Source organism: Battus philenor, unplaced genomic scaffold (assembly GCF_028537555.1).
Source record: "Battus philenor isolate CCGP_79_NKW_IND1 unplaced genomic scaffold, ilBatPhil1.0.hap1 SCAF_22, whole genome shotgun sequence".
Classification (NCBI taxonomy): domain Eukaryota; kingdom Metazoa; phylum Arthropoda; class Insecta; order Lepidoptera; family Papilionidae; genus Battus; species Battus philenor.
This window is the reverse complement of record NW_027181685.1, coordinates 190,116-216,100: the sequence shown is the minus strand read 5'-3', so window position 1 is coordinate 216,100 and position 25,985 is coordinate 190,116. Positions and strand designations below refer to the sequence as shown.

The window sequence follows — 25,985 nt, the reverse complement described above, 5'->3', positions numbered from 1 at the left end:
GTATCTTTTAGACCTTGTATTCGATGTTCGTAGACATTGTTTTATAATCCTTTTTCTATGTACTACCCGGTGCGATGTATTTTTGGAAATAAACCTGTGTACCCAAAGGCGTCTTATTATTGCATTCTGGTACTGGATACGTAATGTTTAGTACGCGCGGTTGTAGAAATTCAATTTTAAAACGTTTTCTTTTGGGCGGACGATGTAACCAAATTAATTGATGATTTATTCAGGTCTGGTTGGAGACTGAATTTGTGAAATACACGTCAGTATTGCTGTATTCTTTTCAAAACGCTGAAGAATTTGGAGTACGTTGTGATTTAGAATCATCTCATACTGCACTTAAAATATTTTAATTCTAATGTCTGTATTCCACTGCATCCGTTAAAGCAGCGTCTATCACTTTAGGTTTTGAATGCACATACAAATGTACTGTTGAACTGTTGAAAAACTTACATAAATGTACCAAGCGGTGTCCGATGACAAACAATAGCGCGAGACAATCGACTACCAGCGCCATCTGTCGGCGCCGTCCGACATATGTTTGCTGCTGAGGTACATATTAAATGTCTAACACACCATCTTATAACATACAGACGCTTATGATAAACTGGGGATAAATAACTTTGTACAAATGTATCATATAAATATATATATTATTTACAAACGTGGCCGAAAACGCCACTGCGGACAAAGTGAGGGTAGGAGGACTATTCCGCTGCCACTACGTTTCGGAAAGCTACAATCCTCCATCAGCTAGTATTGGTGTTAACAAAATTTAGAGAGATTTAGAAGAAAAACATACATCAGAATTATTTTATATAACAAAAAAATATTTTTATTGTCTTATACACATTATCATTCAAAAATGCAATAAATCTAATTAAATAAAATATTTAGCATTTATTTTTATGTAACAAAAACATTAATATATACAAACATTGTATATAGGCGATGTTTTTTTTTTTCTACTTTCTGTTTTCGAATCGTGCTAAGCATACAGCTAGTGTTTAGTTCAGTTACAGCGCATATTAAATGAAAATTACTGTTGACGCCGCTAACAACATTTTCCGTGTGGCGCTCATGTGCCAGGTAAGTCCGGCCCTGTCGCCGTGTAACGGAGTGTGGGGGAGTGGAGGGGGGGACGTGGCGCGTGCGCAGGGGGCGCTACTCGCGGCGCAGGTTGTCGAGGCGCGCCTGTAACTCGGCGTCGGCGTCGCTGACCGGAGGCCCGCCCGCCGCCACGGCCGACGGCTGCTTGCCTGCACGCGCACCAACACTTATACACACGAGCTCAACACACCGCAACTGCCGCGGATATCTCTATTAACTTGAAATCATAATAAAGTATAGAGCAGGGGTGAGCAACCTATTCACTCACCTGGCCAATTAATATTTTAAAATATTTTAACAGGATATAACATTTGTTAATAATTTACAAAACTTTAATTTTAGCAAATATGTCATTAAAAAGGTATAATAAGTAAAATATACAGCATATAGAAATTCAATAAAAACGCACAAAGGCATCGTATTTGTACTGCATATTTGAATAAGTCATCGACTAGTGAGTAGCGAACAAATTGTTTCGATTTAGTTTGTACTACCATTTTATTACAATTAATTTTATAATTATATTTATTGTAATTAAATTTATTGTAACGGGACAAAGTCGATGATATAAATTCAATTTTAAGAAAGCAAGTGGCCCGCGTGGCGCGTATTGCTCATCCCTGCAATAGAGCACTACATAGTAGTCAGTATCCGCTGTGTGTATTTATGGATTTTTTAACACATTCAATATTGACTCCAATACCACTCAATATTTTACCATCAGACTAGATTTTGAATATGAGGACCAAAACTGTCTTCACTTTATATTGACTATAACTAGACTTTGACTACCACGACCTGGTATTGACATCACGGCTCAACAGAGTCAATATGAAAATTTCACATTCATGACTGTATTTAAACATCATGGCCATATTTGACTATCATGTCTAGATTTTCTCTATCACGACTAAGTATTTACTAACTTAACTATATTTTGGTGTAGAAACCACTATGTAACCAAGCATCTTACAGTGCATTTCAAATTTAACAAATTCTTCAGCACATGTCAAACTGTCTTCACTTTATATTGACTATAACTAGACTTTGACTACCACGACCACAAAAAAAAACTGTCTTCACTTTATATTGACTATAACTAGACTTTGACTACCACGACCTGGTATTGACATCACGGCTCAACAGAGTCAATATGAAAATTTCACATTCATGACTGTATTTAAACATCATGGTCATATTTGACTATCATGTCTAGATTTTCTCTATCACGACTAAGTATTTACTAACTTAACTATATTTTGGTGTAGAAACCGCTATGTAACCAAGCATCTTACAGTGCATTTCAAATTTAACAAATTCTTCAGCACATGTCATTTCAATATAGAGATAAAATTCTTTTAGTGCAATAGATATTAATTTAATATTAACAATATATTAATATGTTTAACAGGCTATTGATTTAAAAGGAATGGTTCAAGGAAACTAATATGGAGTCTAAAGTGTCTCCGAGTAAGTCGGTTTGACCAGCCTGATCTGAACTGACCACAACACCCAGAGTGATTACTCAAGAGGCTATATCTTATATTAGGTTAGGTTTTGATTGAGTTTTTAGAATTTAGTTTAAGTCATATTGTGTCACCGACAAAAGGATGTATTATATTAAATATATAAGAATGTATGCATATGTTCTCATTCATGTCATCAAAAACTTTTAAGTTGATATGTTAAACGAAAGGTAAAAAATAAAAAAAGCAACTGACTGGGAACGGAGAGCGAGCCGGTGGCCTGCGGCAGCCCGGACAGCTGGTCGTTGACCTGCAGCCCCAGCTCGTCCATGATCTGCGCCACCACCGCGTCGCTGCAACACAACTCTTTGTAAATACTAGTATGAACACTATATATGTGTTGGTAATAGTCTTGGTGCAGTACGGTATATGCATACAGCATAGGCCATTGCCCAATGTCGTTCATGTCATAATATTTGTCAGCAGACAATAAACGGGAAGCTTACTGTGACAGCAATGCAGAGCCTTATAAGAATTACCTATTAAAGTATATACACATCAGAAACATTTTCCTCAATTAGGAGAGGTGATCATGACAAGCCATTACTTTAGATTCAGAGTACATTAAGCTGAAACTGGATGCGAAATGTTTAATAGCAAATCGTTACACTAAGTTTTTAGGCTTCAGCGAGCTTCAGCTATTCTAAGGCTGGTCATGCATCATCATGATTCCAAACAACTGTTTCAGTAGTAGTGTGAACAATGCATTTATATTAGCACAATACACACAACAATGAATGCTGAATTGACACACATTTTGTGAGGTGTTTTCTTAGGTAAAAATCCCTCATAACCCTTTCCAAGAGGGCATAAAATCTTGTAAATTCAAAATATTTCGGACCAATGACAATAAAAAAAGCTTTCATAAGTACTATTAATAAAAAAAATACTTAACATTTATGCATTACAAAATAGCAAAATGGAGAAAGCCAGGTATATAGAGATAAAAATTTGTGGCAGTTGAAAGATTTATCATTTCAAATGTAACAGAAAGACTATTTCAACTGCTTTAAGATTAGCTTTAACCATAAATTATCAAAACTTACTCCATCCCCAGCACAACTAGGATATAAGTACATCACTGCAGCGCTCACCTTTCTGACTCATCATCGTCGCCCTCCATGGCCTCGTCTATGGAGTCGTTCATCATCTCCTCTTTCATATCCATGATCTCTGACTGCTTCTCAAACTCCTGCATTATTAAAGAAATAATTTAACAATTGTCATTAGTTAGGTTCATATTTACATATTAGTTGAGATTACTAGACAAAGGTTCCTAAAGTGGTCCCGGGTAAACATTTGCGTATAAGGGGGTTCATAAAGCGTAAACGAGAAAATTAATCCGCTTTTGATGATAAACAACTAAAATATTAGTTTGTCTTCACTTACCAAAGTAGGCAGATAATATTTTAAGTTTAGCGACAGTTACTTGTAAAAACTTGCATACTCTATATTTAGAAGCTGCAGAGGGTCCACAAGAAAATAGTCTGTTGAAAAAAGGCTGGGAACCTCTTTTCTAGACTAAGGTAAGAATATATTATGAAGAGCTAACCTGCAATATCTTCTGTATTTGAGGCATATTGAGCTGCCGGTTCATGGTGGCCATGGCGCGCGTGACGCCCTGCATAGCCTGTGCCATGGTGCTCTGAGACTTGAGCGTTTGTATCTTGAGGGACACGGCCTGGATGTTGGCTTTCATCAGCATGAACTTGCGCACGTAGCGACGGGTGCGTACCAGGTCCTTAGCCATTATCTTCACGGCATCCTGTCAAACCAAAAGGTGACCATTATATAATCTTTATATATAATATTCAGTTCATGTTATTTTCCAGTATGTTCACTTGCATAAGTCACAAGGATAATGCCAAAAGAGCCCAATTTGAACACAAATTTACATCAAATGAAACCTACTTACTATGGCATCCTTTAACTTATAACATTCAATTCTGTTATCTGATTTAAGAAGAGCCTACAAAAAACTTTGTAAGGTTTTTTTTTTAATTGCTCTTAAAAACATTTACTTACTACCTAAGTAATAATTAAAGTAGTATTTATGAACAAATTAAGGTTTAAAATTGGATATTTATTTAAAGGAGGGTATCATTGATCATAATCCTTTGTAAATCTGTATTCAATTAAGAATAGCATATTAAAACTACAATCATAGCTTGTGAACTCAGTCCTGGTTTTGCTTGAGTATGCTTTACACAACTAAACAGTTATGAGTAGATTGGCTAGCTTCTATTTGTCACATTTGTCATTCATTGGGTTTAAGTCTATACCAAAAGAAGCAATCACTGTGCCTGATGTTTTACCTTTATTGGTGATTTTATACCTCAGAAGTCATATTTGTATGCTTGTTATTAAATGTGCAGGAGTTTAAGCTAATAAAAAATTAACTTTTTTGTTTGAAATGATTAACATAATTATAATGTAAATGTAATTAAATAATGTGTACTAATAATGTTTGAAATTTTGTTCTTCATTAATTTGAGAAAAAGTTTTCAAATTTGTAATAGTAATAGGGATTGGTTATCACAGTTGTCAATAAAAAAGTTAAGGAATTGATTGAAATTGTAATATAGTAGGATTGGCTGAAATTGTAATTGTCAGCCCGAGCTCAGATGAGTCTGCCCCTTTAGTAAATACATTTTGCTTTTATATTTAAATGACCCAATAATTCTTTCCCATCTTCAGTATGAAAATCTTCATAATGATTGTTTCAGCCCATAAATGCCCACTGCAAGGCACAGGTCTTCTTCAAAGATATCAATGGGAGATGGACCATAATAGCCATACATGACTGGTGGGTTGGCGATCCCAATTTGGCATTATGGTACACAGAGGATGCAGCTGGCCATCCTCTGAAAACTTATTTGTGAGCAGACAAATCTGTATTTTTAATGCACAAAGTGGAAGTTAAATAACATTGTATCCTGGGAATTCAGCCAACGACCCATGATTACAAATCTCAGTTATCGGGGCTGCCATAGTACATCTATACCCAAAAACTTATTTAACAATACTTCTAATACCATTTGTTGATCTTTTGCCAGTTTCTTTATATCAGCAATTATCTTCTTCTCCTGCTGCTCCATTTTGAGACGTTCCCTATCCAGGTCCCTCATGGCTTTGTTCAGTGCACGCTGATTCTTACGGAGCATCTCCTCAGGTGTCATTCGGTGACCAAATAACCACTCCATTGTGACAGAGGTATTTGATTCCTGAAATTTTATTTTGGTACTATTTTCAACATTGCCACTTTCTAAAACACTTAAAATGAATATTTGTATTACATTATTTGTTATCATCTGCCAACTGTCATGGTTGACTCATGAGATATAGTATCTAATGACATCAGGCAGGACCTACAACACGGTTTTTTTTGAAGGCCTGCATGATCATATCAGGCAATGGACGCCTGCTGTAAGGCATAGGCCATAAATCTCCTCGGTGACGAGTCTTACACTGGCCGCATTCAGCAACTTATCGCGAATTTACCTGTATACTGGCTTAATATCGCTACATGAGAATCTTTCAGCCCCAACGGCCAAGGGTTACATTATATATTAGCATTATACTCCGCCCATTACCATTTCACAAGAGCAATTCTTCGAGATAGGTCAGTGACCAAGGTTCTTATGATTCGATTTCATAGCAAAACTTCGAATATATAGCCCACTCCATTGCTAGAAGAATACCTGAACAGCCTGAACGCCAATACGTAATTGACGAGTTGTTTCATTTACCGTTAAGTGAAAAAATCTCTCAATTTATGCTTTATCACTTTATTGTAAAAAAAAAATATTTAGAGTCGCATTTTACCTTTCTTAAATTATTACTGAACACTAAGAATTATATTAGTTGGTGATGATTCACCACCTCGTAAACAAATCAACTCGAGTAAAACTATAACAACTATGTAAATACTTTATAGTTCGTAAAGCTACAGCTAACTAGTAACTACTGAATACAGGTTTATTACGATATCAATATTAACCACATCACTGTTATTGTTGTATCTATTTATTTGTAACAATTACTTTAGCAAAATATAATTTGAGGCACAAAGCGAACTGTTGTCAATGTCACTGTCACTGCGATGTATGTGTATCTTATCATCAATGTTCTTTATGCAGTTGTTTAAATGTTAAATAAAATCAATTTCATTAATATGTTTTAAATAACGCTAACTATATGAATTCAATTATTTAATGAATTCTAAAAGATTATTATCATTTAGCATTGATCATTTCATTTTAAAAGATGTACTTATTTTATTAACGTATTACCAATACAATAAAAACTGATGTTTCTGTCAGCTGTCAAAACATCAGTGTCATATTTGTTTGTTAGCGCGCGAGATTAACGTTTACTAGATATCGCTTGGAAAGAGATTTAAAATGAGTAGTGAAGACGTAATAATGGAAGTTGACGAAGCAGAACCCAAAGCCGTGAAAGCGACCGCAGGTCCGAGCTCTAGCAAGCCGGCCGGGCTACTGCCGTGGATAGAGAAGTACCGGCCGCAGACGTTCGAGGATATAGTGGGCAATGAGGACACGGTGTCGCGGTTGGCGGTGTTCGCGCGCACGGGCAATGCGCCCAACATCATCATCGCTGGTCCGCCGGGCGTGGGTAAGACCACTACCATCCTGTGCCTGGCTCGCGCGCTGCTGGGCACTGCCTTCCGCGACGCCGTGCTCGAGTTGAATGCATCTAACGACCGCGGTATCGACGTTGTGCGTAACAAAATTAAAATGTTCGCTCAACAAAAGGTAATTCCTACTACCATTTATCTCTCCTGTTAGCTTTGAATAACGACGCTGTTCTGAAATTAATTTCTATTCATTGAATTCGATGACAAACATAGGCATCACTGTCGTGGTGTCTGGCTACGTTTTTAAAGATATTCAGTACTCCACCTTACTGAGAATGATTAACAATAGTTTCTGATTATTCTTTTAGCAAAATGAAATTACAAGAAGATATTAGAAAAAATGTATATAAATTTAAGTTATTTTTATGCAATATTACAACATTTTGTTGTGGCTGTTGTTTGAAAAGACATTCTTATTCTTGGCTTTCATATGTACATTGTGATGGTTAAATTATCAAATATGGAGGGGTGATTTTATTTCTGTAATACAAGATTCTTGTGTGTAACCACAGACCGGTAGAAGTGTCATGGGTAGTCACCTCATTAGGAGCACCAACAACATTGTTAAGTTAATAGGAAGTAGCTGAATGAGGGCAGCACAAAACCAGTCATGATGGGGATCTTTGAGGGGCACCTATGCCTTGCAGTGGGTATCTATTGACTGATGATGATAATGCATTTTACTCTTCTTTTTATTGCTACATTTATCACCAGGGTAGATTCACTCTGTATTACAGTCAGTCAATGTAATGCCAATACCTCTTTAGGAGTAGAATATAGATGTTCACATGACAATTTTTTTTTTTTTTGCTTGAAGTGAGACATTAGTTGGTCTTGAGGGTTATTCATTCTGCAATAACATATGAATGTTCAAGTGTGGCAGCTACAATGTCTTCCTAAATTTTTTCTCTAGCTAAGTATAGTTTAAGTAAAATTATGGTATGATCTAGGTAAATAGTTCATGGCTTTGTCTTGTGTGTTGACAAATATTATGAATGTCTATGAACATTTTGTAAGCATTGGGGTAGTTTGTGATTTCAATGTTTAATCTGATTTTATCACATTTAAATTACTATGCAAAAGTTATAGAGGTGATGCAAAATAAATAATAATGATATTCTATTGACTTTTAACAAGGTTTTTGCTCTATATTATTTTTGTATAATCCAGGTGACTCTACCTCCAGGGCGTCATAAGATCGTCATCCTGGATGAAGCAGACAGCATGACGGAGGGCGCGCAGCAGGCGCTGCGACGAACTATGGAGCTGTACTCTAGTACGACGCGCTTCGCCCTCGCCGCCAACAACAGTGAACGCATCATCGAGCCCATTCAGTCGCGCTGTGCGGTGCTGCGGTACTCCCGCCTCACCGACGCACAGATACTCGCCAAGGTGATAAAGATAAATAAAAAAATTGTATATACAATAGTGGAATTTTAAACTGAATTCTTATTGATTGTCAAGTTATAATTTTCTTTTTGTTTATTATATTTTTGACTCTACTCTGCTTCGATACTTGTGGGGAAGAAGCAGGAACTTTCGCAATTTAAATATTTGCTTATTGAATAACACATCAGTATTATAAATTTAATATGTGTAAATTTTGTAATTGTTACTCATATAGGTAGTAGAATGACATTTTGCAGTTGAAACTTTGGTACAGCCAGTTTTTCACAGTGCCTTCTAAATAAACTATGGATATCCCCAATTTTTTAAATTTATTATAATTATTGTAAATGTACAAAATGTTATTATAAATGTATTGTGATGCAATTTAAGAATATTAAACTGTTTTCTCAAGGAAATTTGTGGCCCTGAGCCATAACTAGCTCATGCATTATGATGCACCATTGCAGGGTTAATATACCTACACTTACAACACTTCATTCAGTGAATGTCCCTGGTGGTACATATACAAATGCTTCACATTGCAATGTACTTTCATACAGAATTACAATAGTAATTATGAATAAAAAATACTTGTGCAAATGACAACTATTGACACAGAATCTTCCGGGCTGTGTGCTTGTAGCTGAGTAGTCATTATCATGGGCACTTACACAATACTTCTCAGCTCAAAATACCTGTGTCACATCCCTCTTGCAAAAATTAAGAGGCTTTGAAGACATGAAGGCTTCTACTTGACCAGTCTATCACAAAGCTGGACAATATGATACATCTTAAGCCACACTACTCTAGACAAAGAAGTCAGTAAGTGCAACTTATTTCGAAAAACTATCACAAGTGTTTCTTTTCACTGTCTAATTTAATAAAACTTCCAGGTGATAGAGGTGTGCAAGAAGGAGGAGTTATCATACACGGAGGAGGGTGTGAGCGCCGTGGTGTTCACAGCCCAGGGTGACCTGCGAGCGGCCCTCAACAACATGCAGGCGGCGGCGCAGGCCGCGCGACACCTCAGCCCCGAGCACGTGTTCCGCGTGTGCGACGAGCCGCATCCCATGCAAATCAAGGCCATGCTGGAGGCCTGCGTGCGCCAGGACATCCATGCGGCTTACAAGGTTCAACCTTCACAAACAATTTACTAATTTATTAACTTTATGGAAACCACATGAGTGTATTATCCACATCTTTCACTGGTACTTTGTAAAACATTATTTAAGACCGCTATCTCAACTTACCTTTTAACCAGGCAACCCACAAAACATTACGTAATTCAGTGCTTGTTAAACAGCAACAGCAAGCCATGCATGGTAATCCAAGACAAATTTAACCAAAGACATTTAACTGTACCATTCTGTTATTTTCATAAAAATGTTGCCACTGAAACTAAAGTACATATTTTCCATAAAATATGTTTAAATAAAAATATCTGGAATTTAGCTCTTTTGGTTTAATGAATATTGTAAACCATTAATTTTTTTTCATATTCGTTATATCTCTACCATTGATCTGCAGAGACCTTGCAACTCATGTGTAGTTTGACCATAATTTTTACTCTTATTTATTATTTACAACCTTTTCCATTAGGCTTTTGCCTGTCCAAAATTTTATCTTTATCTATTGATTTTGTTACGAAGAATGAGACAAAATAAAATTGACTGTCTTAAATTGGTGTTAAAAATTATATTTGAAAATTTTCATGACAGGTCATAGCGAAGTTGGTGAAACTGGGCTATGCCGCGGAAGACATTGTAAGCAATATTTTCCGTGTTTGCAAGACGATGGACGTGGCCGAGGATCTGAAACTGGCCTTCATCCGTGAGGTGGGGCTGACGCACATGCGCGTGGCCGACGGGCTGGGCACGCCGCTGCAGCTGGCTGCGCTGTTGGCGCGCATGTGCCGCGCCGCGACTGTCCCTTCCTAGCGCCTTACTGAAGTTCAATCACAGTAGTTGGATCTGTGGTCTGCTTGCTTATCAGAACAAGTGTGCAGTGTAGACAGCAGGGTGGAGTGAGTGTAGTGTGGGAACAATGCAGAGGATACTCAATTGTAAAGAAAATTTAGGTGTACATTATGTTAGTTTCATCAGTGTGTTAATTAATATGCAAGTAAAAACTGTTTTGTTATTTGTATTTTTATATTAAAAGAAGGCAATTTGAATATCCAACTTTGTGATTACATATTGGAAATACAAGTATTTTGTTAATAATAGGTTCTAATTACTTTATATGCACATCTTGTTGGTGCCTGTGTGATAAAGACAATGCTATGAAAATTTAAAGCAGCTGATCTTTTCCATTTCTTTTGCCCAATGTGCCAAATGAAATGGTGGGTACTACAACATGTGTTTAGTTTATAGGTTCTAATAATATTGTCAGTTTGGACATTCAACTTTCCTTGAAATTAAAACCTTTTTTGTAATTGTCACACGCTATCTTAACAAAAACTGAATATTTCAGATTAATGATTTTTTTGCAAGTTAAAGCAACATGGCCAATTTAGTAGCAGTGTAAAGTGCTCTGGCACTAAACAACTTGTATTTGCTGAGCAAATGATAACAGACCATTAGAGTGAAAGGGATAGATGAAGGCATGTCTATGTTGTATGGTCATAATAACCATTATTTTAGCTGCAGGACATTTACTGCTGAGCATAGGCTTCTCTCATAGATTTTTAATAGGAACTGGTGGAAGCTACCTGCTTCAAAGGTCGTCTGAAGACATTACAAGGTTCTCTGTTCTTTAAAGTGGTACAAAATATACACAAGAAGGCAACTGTCTTGTTCAGCAGAGACTTGTGATAGAATATTGATCTCAAATCTTCGATCGACCATTGCCTTGTTTACAAAAAAAACTAACACCAAAACCTTTTTTTTCATATCAATCATAATAAAAGACATATATTTTATAAGACTGCCTTTTATCTCTTAACAACTAACATCAATTCTCACTGATAGTGGTTTGGGGCTGTGGTCGCGTTATTAAAACACAAAATTGTTACCAACGGTGCAGAATGTAATTAATTAGTTCATACTTGGCTTATATGTTTATTCATAGTTTTAAACCCTTTGCACTTGAGGTTTCTGCGCAGACCAGCAATTTACTTGAGACTTTACAGAACACAATACATTTGGTACATCAAACAAAATAATTATGAACCCATAGTAATGCACAAAACTTTTAGTTTTTATTATTTAATATGTCTTGATATCTTTATGAACATAATTCCTTAACCATTAGTAATGTTGCTTTGTATGAGATGTATGCCCGGCTTTTACAGACAAGTGTCACAAGTAATTGTAAAGCATATATGAATCTATTGAGGCAATTTCTAGACTCCAAAAAAATAAGCGGCTGTCAAATTTAAACGGAAACCGTAATAAGGTTCATTGTTGTACCAATTTCAGATAAAGTCCTATCTGTGTTGGAAGGGATATCATTTTACATTTTATGAGATTATACAGAGTGTAGGAACCCGCGTCGAATGAACAAACGTAAACAATTACTGGCGGGCATCAAGTTACTGCAGCCAAGGAAGTGAGACTCGCCTCTCCAGTGCAAAGAGTTAATATCAAGACAAACACTTCAGATATCATAACACCCGCCTTTGTTTGTGGAGTTGATAATACCCCCATCTATACAGGTTTCTAATAGTGGAAACCATGGGGCGGAGGGACACTAGGAACCATTGTGTAAGATTAAATAAAAAAAGTGACATGTGTATATATAAATTTAATAAGTGATGTAACATCGTACAAAAATAATTACAACATCGGTTAACCTTACACCTAATGCGCGAATGCGGCGTCGAATTGTACAGAAGTGTATGGGGCGGCGTGCGCGGCCGCGGCGCCGCGGGCGGCTCACCGCGCGATCAGCTTGTTGTGCTCGCTCATCAGGCTCTGCAACAGGCGCCGCAAGCTGTAGCTTAGGTGGAACTGCACTTTAAGGGCGTCCCATATATCAACGTCAAGCTATGTTGTGTCTAGTCATGTGCTTTTTACATTTCAAATGAGACCATTGCAGTATTCAAATTTTGTGCACAGTTTTGTGAATAACTTGATTACCCATTGACCATAATATGAAAGTTAAAAAAAAATATATAAATAGAGATGTGTCACTATGACTAATAATAGAAAGAACATCAGTGTTTGCAAATTATTTGCAAATTATTTGCCTTTCAAATGGACTGGAATGGATTTCAAAAATAGAAGTTGGTCACTACCTTCTATTAGACTTTCGTGTTGACGTTGATTTATGGGACACAGTAGACTATATAAGCTTTTAGTCCAACTAAGCAAGTATGTCTGCGATCGATACGAAATATTAAATAAATATAAAACGTAATGCAGCTTGATTTGTTTTCGTTATATTGGGCCTAATGGCACATTAAACAGCTGGCTATAAATAGTTCATCAAAATGAACACCTGGCATAGTAAATAAAAAATGTAGTGACCATGGCAATAAAAAATACTTAATTTTTTTCGCTGTCTCATTTAGGTTTACTAGTCGGCATTGGCAGGTGGTCGTCAAGGCCAAGGTGCTGAATCTAAACCTCTGCAGTAAAAGTTCAATCAAATTACAATTTCTTGGGCATTCCGGCTGAGTCGTCTTGTTGTAATAAATATTTTCGTTTTTGTACCATATAATCGTTCTATCAACGATTATCTGCGACAAATCTCGTTGTGTGCATTGTATTTATTATATAGTGTGTGGTACCGTGCGGGGGGCGGGGCAGGGGGAGGCGCTGGTCAGTGAAGCACGGCCTGCTGCGGCACGGGAACGTCTGCGATCATGCGCTGGTGCTCGCCGCTCAGCGCCTGCGGCCAACGCGCATGCTCAGACAACGCTCCCCACCAACACTCCTCACGCAAACATACAGAGACTCGCACACGCACGCAAACCAATCACATAGAGAACATTGCCTCCGTCGATCGTAACACGTGGTGCGGTCAATACTTCGCTTTACTGCTATTTGCTAAGGGCGCTAAGTTCTATTCTTCAAAGGGCTACACTAGCGCCACCACTCAGTCCGAAGGTGAAGTTGTAAAATTTATGTTTTATTTGTAATTAATAAACTGTTCGCTTACGAAACGCTACTGTGACATGACCGGCTTATATAGTTTTTTAGCCTTCAATTTATATATACAATAAGTACTTATTTGAAACAGATTTTTCATGATAGAAAGTGACGGAACGATTATGAATGGAAATTCTGTTAAATATTCTGCTTGCGCGACTTGTAACTGATGGTACTCTATATCTTCTCGTTATTCTATTTTACTTTAAAAATACATGAGCTGTGACTCCCTCGAATCTAAAGAGCAATAACACCGTTCGGCTTCAGAAAAAAATACACGAAGACATCTATTTTTTTTTTGGGACAAAATTTCATGATAAACAGCAAATTTAAATAAAACTACACAATTGCACCCATGCACAGCTTCCCTCACACATGCATCACCCCGCCCCGCAGTTCCGCGTGTGTCCAGAAGTGGTAATGTTAACAAGCAAGTGTTATCGCACTTAAAACTACTAAAATTATAAATAATTTAATTTCCTTTTTTGTCCGCGTAGTGAGGTTCACGTGCGGAATAGATTGTGATACCAACAAGCTGAAGCTGCTTAATATTATTTAGTGTTTCGTAAAGCATGTAGTTTTATAACGGCAGAACAAGTAAAGAATGTAATAACTTGTAGCGTTGACGCTCCGTAACGCTGGCCACTAACACCACAATACTTTTGTAGGAGCTCCGTGACGTCATCGTCAGCGGCGCATCGAAAAGGGGAATCCCACAGAAATATAATTCTTTATATACGTCGCGCGAAAAAGAATGCTGATATACTAAATTACGTTATTGTTTATAACTTTCCTTTTATACTGCTCTAACCATCGGATCAAAGACTTAGGTGAGAGTGGACACATGAAACCCAACTGCGTCTGTTGTTGGTTCTTCTCAGACTCGATATGGAGATATACGCGATTAGTAGGCGGAGGTGTATTACTTTGGCGAAGAAGATGATAACCAAGGGTAATCGAAGAAGGTGTATGCACATATGTACAGAGTATTTACAATTCACACGACCTAACGCAACGGCAGCGACCACGTCACTGATGGCGTCCGAATTCAAATCGTCGTTCGAATTTTGAATTAACGCTCAAGTATGATATTACATGAAAGTATTGTCGCCGCAGCGGCCAGCATTGCGAAGCGTGAATATTACAAGCGTTTGGAACTCTCATAGCTTTATTATAAAGATATTTTAATTTCATTATAGAAGCTCAGTTTTATTGCAAGTTTGAATCAAATCTATATCTCCTGGTATTCTTCGTACACAAGCGACCATTGCAAAATTTCGATAGTCGAAAATAATATGAATTTATGTGTAGCTTAACAAATAAAGATATTTTAGAATGCGCCCACTAACCAATGCGTGTTTTTATTAATCCAATGCAGGAAAATTAAGCGTGTCTAGCAGCTTTTTAAAATTTTCTTTTATATCGTCTGATTCTTTGTATTTCCAGCTACATCTAATTGAGGTTGTAAAGCGATAAAGGTGCCTTGCCTAATAACATATCATATAACAGCCATAGCGGCAAGAAACCTTAAAATCTCTTTTTGCGACCTCGGCCCGTGTTTTAATGTTAGTTAATTATTCTCTGTGGCGAACGCTCCACAGCGTGAGAGGACCAAATCCCGGTTGGATCAGTTACATCACCGAATTATGGAAATTATGTTATAGGCAAATACATCTACATGTTAGAAAGATGTTTCGCAAGCGCTCATTACTTCAGATAAACCCGTTTGCAGAGTAAGCACGAGCGCGGAACTTTAGCCTGTGATGTTATTTAAGTTAATTTTTGCATTGGAATGTTTCGTTTTTCCTCATCGCTCGAGACCCCTACTTCGAACTTCTGATTGCCTCATTGGACTTTAGCGTGATAAATAGAATATTTGGTTTTTGCTTTTTTAGAGTATAACCAACGATAAAGCCGCTGTCGCTACAGAAAAACCCCTTCACCCAACCATGCTGCATAACCTATACACGGCGTGCAGTTCTGAAGACTCCCCGCCTGTCGTGCTGGCATCTTGGAGTACCTTGAAGTACTTGACGGTCTTGACGCGCAGTTCCAGCGTGGCCGCCTCGTCGCACACGAACAGCGTCTGCGCGTGCTGCTGGAAGGCCGACACCGTCCACATGTGGTTGACGCCCTCCTCCACCGCTTTAGCCAGCGCCAGCGCCTTGTGCGCGCCCGTGATCAGGATCATCACCTGCACATCGGACTCAGATTTTAAAACATAATAAGTCAATTTTATATTAGTCGTCTTCAGTTCAAAGTCGTTAAGAATGCACTAGAACATCATTGTATGTAGGTCTTGTCACGACCTATAATCAATCTAGTTGGACAAAATTGTCACACGTGTCGAGTTCACTTTCGAATAACCCCCCTGTGGGGCGTAGGCTCAACGTTGGGAAACACTAACGTAGAAGCTGACTGATTATTTTGAGAGACTAGTTGATGATGATAAAGGTTGGTGACCCACCTCCTTGGCGTCGAGCACGGTGCCCACGCCGACGGTGAGCGCCTGTCGCGGCACCTTGCTGATGTCGTTGCCGAAGAAGCGCTTGTTGGCCTCGAGCGTGTCGTAGGCCAGAGTCTTGACGCGCGTGCGCGACACCAGCGACGAGCCCGGCTCGTTGAACGCGATGTGCCCGTCCGGCCCGATGCCTGCGACCACACCCACGACCTTTAGCTGCCTCCACGAACTATAGCTCTACCATAGCTGGCATTGACTATTTTATCCACTATTCTTTTATTTTTTAAAACCCATAATCGTGACATTAACATTTTTAGACTGGTTTAGAAGACAGTCATGATTGGTTACTTTGTAAGATGATGTTAAACCGATATGTAGATATAACGAAGGTAATTTTTTACTTCGACTCTAATGAATATTCTTAATGTCACCTTACATCGTCAGGAAAACGGGACCGGTAGCCATACACCAGTGGTGAATTCATTTTCACGTACGTATTACTCTCACTTACTCTTGCAAATCCTTTAAGTTGTTAAAAATTTCCTAATTTTGTGTCAATTAAGTAATCCTTTGTTTAATTTTCCCGTGTAAGAGCTATGTTGAAAATGAATACGTCTATAAAATAAAAGAAAAACATTAAACTATTAAATTTTGGATCGACGGACATAAAAACACTTGTTCAACGCGTAATATTTTAAAATTTGGTACATGTGGGATTCTGATGTTCAAGAGACAGATGTGGATGTCGCCGCGTGCGATCATTCATGTAAATTGTTTTAAACGGCATCACAATGAACACGAATTACGTTAGATTATCGTGTGTGTAGTTTCATTCGACAAAATATTTAATATTAAAATAAAATTCGAAATCGATTCCTTATTAGACTTAGTAGAACTCGGGTGAAGAGCGCTCACAAATCTATGTTGCAAATACCTATAAAAACCATCAGATAAAAGTGACTTCACTTTTATCTGATGGTCTTCATGTTCTCTGCATGTTATTGTTACAAATTGATTTCTTTCTCAGTACGTAATTTTTCAACAAATGCATATTGTTTAGTCTAAACGTTATGTTCTAGAAGCTGTTCTGCTGCGTTCATAACTAAATACCTTATTTTTTTGTACTGTTTTTAACAGGTGGCGCAAAAATAATGTCATAATGTGAACGTGTCTTAATTTTTACAAATGGCGGCAAATGTCACAGCGCTTTGACATTTATGATGTAGATATATAATACTCCATTGCTTGTTGACAGCTAGTACTCTATTTAAAATTAAGTTTGACTAAATTAAGATTAAGATAACATTACTTTTACATCACCTTTTAGTTTTAACTCAACATTGTTGTGTTTTTAATATTTACATGCACCTACTGTAATGTTAAGTTTACTCTCACTAATGAAATATAATTGTAATGGAAGTTTCCTTTATGTAATGTAAGTAACATTGCTCTCTGTCGGCACACCGTTGCCGGCGCGCGATGGTTACGAACCTCCGATGAAGAGGTGCACGCCGCCGGCCTGCTGGATGAGGTCCTCGAAGCGCTGGCACTCTGCGGGCAGGTCGGGCGCGTTGCCGTCCAGCACGTGCGCGTGCTCGGGCATGATGTCCACGTGCTTGAAGAACTCGTTCCACATGTAGTAGTGGTACGACTCGGGGTGGTCGCGCGGCAGCCCTGCCACGGAAGAGAAAGAGAGGATAATAACAAAAACTGCTTGATGACTCTGACCTGCAGTCAGTCTATGCAACGCAGCGCAGCGTCAACCATTTGCGTTATGAAATACTGATGTTTCATCGTCATCACTTCAACAACAGCAAGACTTAAAATATTTCCTAAGGTGTTCGATTAAAGCAACCGGTCTGCCCATCTTCATGCGGACGTCCATCGTTCACCAGTCCATGGTCTCCACTCCAGAACGTTAAGGCGCCATGTGACTTGCCCCCTGTAACCTTAACTTACCAATCCGCTGAACAGATGAAAATAAATTAATTAAACGTTTTACATCTTACGTTATAAAGTTACTTATTGTGCACAAAATAGAGTGCATAGTGAGTGCTTCTATCTTCAGCGATATGTCACTCACCGACGTACTCGTCCATGTTGAAGGTGGTGACGTATTTAAAGGAGATGAGGCCCTGGCGGTGGAAGTCGATGAGGCGGCGGTACATGCCGAGCGGCGTGCCGCCCGTGGGCAACCCCAGCACGAAGCGGCGATCGGGCCCCGGCGCGAACTGCGTCACGCGCTGCAGCACGAAGCGCGCCGCCCATTCCGCCACCACATCCGCGTCCTCCAGGATGATCAGCCGCATGCCTGCTGCTTCCTACTGCGCTCTGCGACCGGTCACCTATGGACATCATCATCGTCATCAACATTACAGCGTAGGGCCTCCTCCAGAGACTTCCGATAGAATTAGTTGGCAGCGTCCGCATATTTATAGACAATAAAGATTAATGAAATAATTGGTCTTAATATACCATAATGGCATATGGACGACGGAAAATCGGACGGCGTCGATAGATGGCGCTGCCGGTTTGCCGCGCGTTTGCTGTCGTGAACACTCCACTCGGTTGACTTATTCCAAAGGAGAAGAATGAACTGAACCCTACAAATTAATTTCCATCTTTGTACATTACACATGCAACAGTACTCCCGTGCAGTCTCTTAATGTTTTTTGTGGAAAAGAGAATGGAAACGCATTGATACTGAATACTGCGGATATCAGAGATTAATCGTTACAGTTAGAAAAACAAAATAAATAAAAGGAATAATAAACGTAAAATTTGCAGAACTCTGGACGGAAGGAAAAAGAAGTAAGGCAATGTATAAAAAGAAATGAGAGACATTGTTAAGGAAATTAGAGAAAAGGATGAATTTTTTAGCGGAATATTCACACAGACACACCAGCACACACCGTTGACTGAACTTTTGAGACACTATGGCGACAAGTACGTACAGATCATCTACTTCCAGTTGTAATACTGGTTCATCATCATCATCAGTCATAGGAAATTCACAACTGGACATAGCGATCACTCACAAATTTCGAATAGGAACGTCTTCCGACCACCTTAAAAAGGGGGTGTTTGTGATTACCGATATGATATTCACGAGGAAGAAATAAAGAATTTTAACTAGCAATCATTTAGAACTGGGTGCACCGGATTGTCGGCAACAGTTGTTGTACAGTATGCTGTTCTTTAATATACTCATTGCCCACTAGAGGGCGCCGTAACATTCGGACACATTTTTTACAACGCGATGTTATTATTGTCATAGATATTATTGATACGGAATATGATGGTTGCTGAAAAATAAATCTTCCGTGAAACTGATTTTGGTGTTTTAATGTATATATACAGAAGAACTCCGATAGTGGCTTCGCGAATCTCAAGAGGTCCGCGGGTGTAGCAATGCTCTAGGTTCAATAAATAATAGGAGCAGAAGTTCTAGCCCACGAGTGGGTCGGGTGCTCTCGAGGCAGAGGTTGATCCGCGAGGGCAGCTTATCGGGCGCTGCGCCCTCACCGCAAGTGTGCCGCGCGATAAGCAGTCGTTGCCCCGCAAACAACTGACCGGGGCGCTACCCCCGCACGCGTCCATCACACAATCTTATATAAATACGATACAGCAATAATATTTATAACTGCACATTAAAGTAAGGTGTGAAAGTATAATATCAGAGAGCGGAGGTTGACGAGAAGGCGTGTTAACAGGCCAAGAACAATGTAAAGGATACCAAAAATTATTAAAAGATAGAAATGCGAAAAATAAGTTGATACGATACATTTTTATGATAATAATACCAAATAAAATTGAATAAGGGAAAGTTGTAACTGTGACAATAAGGAAATAGTGGAAAAGAGAGAGAAGTGAAGTACGGCAATAGAAAAGAATGATTAAAGTATGAAAAAATCTGTTATGGAAGATAGACGAAAAGAGCGGAAGATAATGTGATGTTTACATAAGGAAAATTAAATAAAATAACAAATTTCTGAAAAAAATATACAGCTGTGAAAGAGTGAGAGTGTTCCACACGAGATGGAAGAGGTCCCTAAAAATATCGGAGCGCAGAAAGAAACGCATAGTCAATGGAACGTATTGGGAAGTTCTAAGACCAGTAGTGTGTACACATAATGACGATGTCGGTACTAAAGTTTGCTTTGATATCTCCCAACAATGTTGCTGTCAGAGCTGCAATACCTTCTGCGCCGGGGGCGACGAATAGTGAACATTACGTGAAAAATAAAAACAAAAACAAGTCGGTTTGGTGACTTCAGGTTTGGCTGTCACTCGATACCCGTATAAATGACAATAATGGGTCACTGCATTTTTAGCGCGAATAAACTTTAGTAAAATATTTATTTATTATATTAAACATAACTTTATACACATTCCGCCCCGTGATATAACATGTACAGACAACTGGCTTATTACAGAGAACCTCTTTAGTTACCTTATGATTCCGACCGCGCAGTCTTAATTATGTATATTTAAGGCTGTCACCGTCAAAAAAGAGCCGTCTGTATGATTAAACGGGACGACGAATGACCCCTCTTATTACCAAAATAATGTTGCGAATAAGAGACGTGTAAATAATAAAATTTTCGATTAAACTTAAAAATAATTCATGTGATATCAGCAGCGTCGAACGAAAGTGTGTTTGCGCGCATCAAACCGAATGATCTTCTGTAGACGCATTAGAATCAATCCCTGCGGCTGCAGCTTACCGGTCACTTCGCTGACTGTGCACAGAAACAATACAAGATCATCGTTTTCCCTGGTGTTATTACGAGGGTGAATCAAAAAATTCTTGGAATCAATATTAAAAAATGCAAAGATTTAAATAATAATATTTTATTTTTCTACATAATCTCCCTCCAATGCAATGCATTTAGAATAACGCGTTTCTAACTTCCTTATTCCTTGTGAAAAAAATTATTTTCTTGACTTTCGAAAAAGTCCTCTACGGCAGCTATAACCGCGTCATTATCGTGAAATTTTGTTCCACGAATTTCCTTTTTTAATTTTGGAAATAAGTGAAAATCACTTGGGGCTAAGTCCGGAGAATATGGTGGGTGGTCAAGGAGATTGAAGCCAGCACAGCGGATTGCGTTGAGCGCAACTTCCGATCGATGAGCAAGAGCGTTATCTTGAAGGAACAACACGCCCAACGACAATTTTCCACGACGTTTTTCTTTAATCGCTTCACGCACTTTCGGGATTAAATTTGCATAATAGGGTCCAGTAATCGTCTGGCCTTTTGGCATGTAATCAATAAAAAGGATTCTTTCACTATCCCAGAACACAGAGGCCATAATTTTGCCAGCGGTAGGAGCAACTCGAAATTTCTTAATGGATGGAGAGGATGGTCGTTTCCAAGACATGCTTTGTCTTTTAGTTTCAGGATCAAAATGGTGAACCCACGTTTCATCCATGGTGACAAGACGACGGCAAAAATTATCCGAATCACGCTGGAACATTTCGAGATTACGCTTGGAAATTTCCAAACGTCGCTTTTTGTTTTCGTCGGTTAACATTCGTGGCACCCATCTTGCAGACACTTTTTTGAACCCCAGTGAATCAATTAAAATGGATTGAACGCTACCAAAAGATATCTTTAGGATCTCAGCTATATGTTTTATAGTCATTCTTCTGTCTTCCAAAACCAGATTCTCAACCTTTTTGACATTTTCTCCTGTAACGGAGGTTGAAGGCCGCCCAGAACGCAGGTCATCTTTACAGCTTGATCTACCTCTTTTAAATTCAGCCACCCAGTACGCAACCGTAGAATAGGGTACAGCATCACCCCCTAATGTCTGCTGAATGTCCAAAAAAATTTCCTTCGTAGACATTTTTTTCAAACTGAGATATTTTATCACCGCACGTAACTCACTTTTATCCATAATTTTGACTTTTTAGCAACTCGTTGCACAAAAAAATTTATTACATGCGAACGAACTGACAAAAACAAGTGACAGTCTGCATAAATATAGTGTGATAGACACTCTTTACTTTGAATATCGAACTTGATCCAAAAAGATTTCATATATATGCACTTCTAAGAACTTTTTGATTCACCCTCGTATATTGCTCTGCTAGATTCTGCGTTAAGAGCAACAAAATAAATTGGAATGGCGTGACCTTTCTATCCTATGAAAACCAGTTTAAGCAAAAACAATCCAGTTTTTAAAATCAAACAATAATTTGTATTCGGTCATTTAAAATACTAATATTTTCTTATTTTTTTCTTAATATTTATACTAGTGCTTATAATTATATTATAACCATTTATTTTAATTGAATAAATTTGAAAATGTCACTTGTTACGTCATGAAAAAAATGTTCAATTCGGTACAAACCAGAACCAAATAGAGTTCATATTAAAATACGCGGCCACTAGAATTTTAAGCTCAAATCAATCTAGTTAGACTGATTCTTTTTTTACTTCTTTTTGTTTTTGAATCCACTGCGTAATTGACGGGCGTTGCACTCTGTGGCAGTAATTCTCAAACTAAATATTTTTGTCAAGGCAACTCTTTTCCAAAATTAGCCGATGCCTTAAACTCTCACTTTCAAATTTCTTTAAAAAGTCCAATCTCTAGTAATTTTCTTACAGATACGAAATACTAATTTAAAAACGTTACCGGTCGGTTCAGTAAGCAAACTTGTTTGTTTTTTATGTTGCATGTTTCTTTTTAAAATACTAATAATACTTTCTACTGAAATTTTAGTCATTCACAGCTCTTGCAGAAACTTAGTTTCAAATAAGAAATAGTTAACACAAATAAATAGGAACCTTGCTTGGGCCCGTCGACCTCCAAAATCAATTTTCGTACATATGAACGACTGGAAATTCCAGCCCTGTATGTAGTAAACGTTATAAGTGATAGTGGCACAAGAAGCAAACGTAAACCGCGTCACTTAATAACCAAGTCTACCATGATGTTCAGCGTCCCCAGAGCCTCTGAACTGGGGCAGTGCTCGGCCGTGCGAGCCCAGCTGAACTAAAGCCTTCGCGCTGACGTCATCCGTCCGCGGACCATTTAATTCTCATCAAATCAATAAAGTATTGTAAACGGCACGAAAAAAGTTAACGGATAAAATACAACAAAAAACGCCCGCTCCACTCACGTCGAAGTGCAATCTAAAGGTCCGCAGTTTCATATTTTGTTCGAACAATTTTTCTTACTATTCAAACTAATACTTATAAGCAAAAAGTACAACTAAGTGTTTAATAACAATTTTTCACTAGGAAGTTCGAAATTTTTGTAAAGCTTAAGGCGTTTTTTTTATTTAGTTGGAATATCTCAATCTTCGCAGAACACCAAACAAATAGTAGACGACGACGATTCGCGAATTTCCTGCAATGTTTCGCAGCGGACACCGAATGCAAGCACAGGCCCCCCCGCTCGTTTGCAACTTTTGCAGCCACCAATACATGTCATAATTCTTCATTTCCCAATAAATATGATTGTTTTTAATGAAAAGCACTAAGCATATGTAGAAAATTAGCAAGTCAATAACCTCTTTTCCGAGGTCACTCACCTTAGTAGCGAAATAACGGTGTTGCAAAATTTGATCGCACAACGGCTCGCTGCCAACGAAGTTCACGCCCGCTCCGCGCCGGCCGGTGCCTTCTTGTGATAACAAACTCTACGCCCTGCACTCGCTAGAGTTCCTCCCTTCTGCGAGACAACGGCGACAGCGCGGCGCCACCGCTCGCGCCGATACGGAGCCCTACCGCGCTATTGGCCGCCGCGAGCCGCAATGCTCCCGCGATTCGCCGACGCGAAATCCAAATGTCGACAAACAGTATTGCTATCTTATTTGATTCCAATAAGAATATAGCACAGCGTACAATAATTCCTTATTAAAAATGATCGAATGTGTCAATTAATTTAGTTCTAAAAATATTTGTTCAAGAAAAATACATGTGTAAATCCATGTAATTTATGTTTATGGCAATTATACAGCGATAAAATATATACATAGGCTGACACTTTGTCATGGATATTAACCTTTTTTAAAGGTTGAATAAGACGCGACATCATTAGATATTGGAAATCATATGCGTGTGATAACGTACGACAAATAGGTACACAATCTATTGCCTCTGACCTACATCCGTTGGAGTGTAACCACAATATTTATAACTTCGTTGTTGAGTTCACTTCGCATTGTGTTACCTCACTGACACATCTGACCTTGAAATCAATTCATTATTTTTAATGTCTTTCGTGTACGGGTGTAGCTCCGACGCGGTTTTTAATTTCTTTAGATTTACAAAACTAGCTGTACCTACTCGGTGTGAACATAACACGCATGGAATTAATAAATATATTGTAATATATTTCTTTTACAAAAATAATTTGTTATTGTTTGTGAATTGTACGACATAGTGATGATTTTGTATGAAAAATAAGATCGGCAATGCCACGCCACTTTTCGTGTGTATAAATACTGCAGAAATCTTGTTGTGAAATAGCGAAGGAATAAATAGTAGAGCTATTTACATAGCAAATATTTAAAACTTAAAACTATGGCGCATCGGGTGAACGCAGTGCTTGTTATTTAACGCCAAATAAATGTCTATATTTTATTAGCCGATCAGAATGAACACTAGAATAACACAATTTATGTCATTGTTTAGTGATAGCGAGGTAGAGAAACGTTCACCTGCACCTATCGCACGATGCGGACGCGTTCTCTAGCTTGTTGATTGTTTTTGTTTGCACACTATGACTTATTTTTATTAACCTGTGATGTATTTAATCTAAGTTAGTTTTCTCATGTTACTTCTCATAAGACAATTGTTACTTGCATACCTATTAAAGAAGGACATATGAAAATGCATCTATAAATTTCGTATCAACTGTTGACGCCCATTATAATTTTCTATCTTTTTCACTTGATTACAAAAGTACTGAGAGAGCACTATATTGTCTCTGAACAAAGGATATAGTTCCAGCGAATAAATTTTAGGCGCAATCTTTTTATTATACTAATTGATGCTAAATCCAACATGTTATACATGACGGAATAGACTGTTACATATAGCAGTTGTGCCTTTTAGCACAAGTGATTGTCCATTTTGACGAGGACTAGTGCTTGTGCAACAATTCTAACTATAGATGTAAGGCCGGTTTAAAACGAATTAAACCAATCGGTTTAAAACGAAAAAAACCGTTTAAAACCGAAAAAACCCATTTTTTTCGATTTTAAACGTTTAGTGTTGACGACTATGTTTTTCTTAAATATAAACACATTATCTATTCCAAGCGTAGACATTACCTAGCTTAGTTGAAAAACTATTACCTAGTTAACTATATTGGTTATTTTGAAAAGATTTATCAACCAGTTTCATTCGGTTTAAAACCAAACTCACACACTTGCACTTCTCACGCGGAGAGACGTCAAGATGCAACGTTGCCAGCTCGCCTACTCCACACCACACACACACATACATAGCGTGTTGCGTGCGGACATGTCAGTGTTGCCAGTATTGTAAAAAAATGTACAAATTTGGATTCAATATAAAGGTACTCGTACCAAATATGCCAAAAATTACTAAATAACTAAAATGTAATGAGCTGTTATAAAATTTGATTATTAGGTACCCGACTTTTTCTTAAAAGTAATAAAAAAACTGGCTAATCTTACACAGTCCACTCGACAACATGATGATCATACAGTCAAGAAAGTCATGAAATTTATGAGGCGCCACTATCTTTATAAAACTGACTGCC

The 25,985-nt window shown here is 38.1% G+C and overlaps 3 protein-coding genes across 4 annotated transcripts; 1 reads left to right on the top strand and 2 right to left on the bottom strand.

The window, feature by feature from the left end:
* Positions 1-637: 637 nt before the first annotated feature.
* On the bottom strand, positions 638-6,727 carry Vps2 (vacuolar protein sorting 2). The gene is made up of 6 exons (XM_068767106.1): positions 6,465-6,727; positions 5,675-5,863; positions 4,192-4,404; positions 3,734-3,831; positions 2,835-2,932; positions 638-1,262 (listed from the first exon to the last, which is right to left on the bottom strand). The coding sequence occupies exons 2-6, from the start codon at positions 5,840-5,842 to the stop codon at positions 1,168-1,170; spliced, it is 672 nt and encodes a 223-aa protein (XP_068623207.1). The 5' UTR covers positions 5,843-5,863; positions 6,465-6,727; the 3' UTR covers positions 638-1,167.
* A 265-nt stretch (positions 6,728-6,992) lies between these two features.
* RfC4 (replication factor C subunit RfC4) lies at positions 6,993-10,918 on the top strand. The gene is made up of 4 exons (XM_068767052.1): positions 6,993-7,414; positions 8,467-8,688; positions 9,579-9,815; positions 10,404-10,918. Exons 1-4 carry the CDS (start codon positions 7,043-7,045, stop codon positions 10,620-10,622), a joined length of 1,050 nt encoding a protein of 349 aa, XP_068623153.1. The 5' UTR covers positions 6,993-7,042; the 3' UTR covers positions 10,623-10,918.
* Positions 10,919-12,420: 1,502 nt separating this feature from the next.
* On the bottom strand, positions 12,421-18,580 carry Oscillin (glucosamine-6-phosphate isomerase Oscillin). Of its 2 annotated transcripts, XM_068767103.1 has the most exons (6): positions 18,323-18,580; positions 17,731-17,913; positions 16,246-16,430; positions 15,799-15,972; positions 13,418-13,518; positions 12,421-12,599 (listed from the first exon to the last, which is right to left on the bottom strand). In XM_068767103.1, exons 1-5 carry the CDS (start codon positions 18,546-18,548, stop codon positions 13,450-13,452), a joined length of 837 nt encoding a protein of 278 aa, XP_068623204.1. In that variant the 5' UTR covers positions 18,549-18,580; the 3' UTR covers positions 12,421-12,599; positions 13,418-13,449. The 2 variants fall into 2 exon arrangements, with proteins under 2 accessions (XP_068623204.1, XP_068623205.1); XM_068767104.1 differs by lacking the exon at positions 13,418-13,518.
* Positions 18,581-25,985: the final 7,405 nt, after the last annotated feature.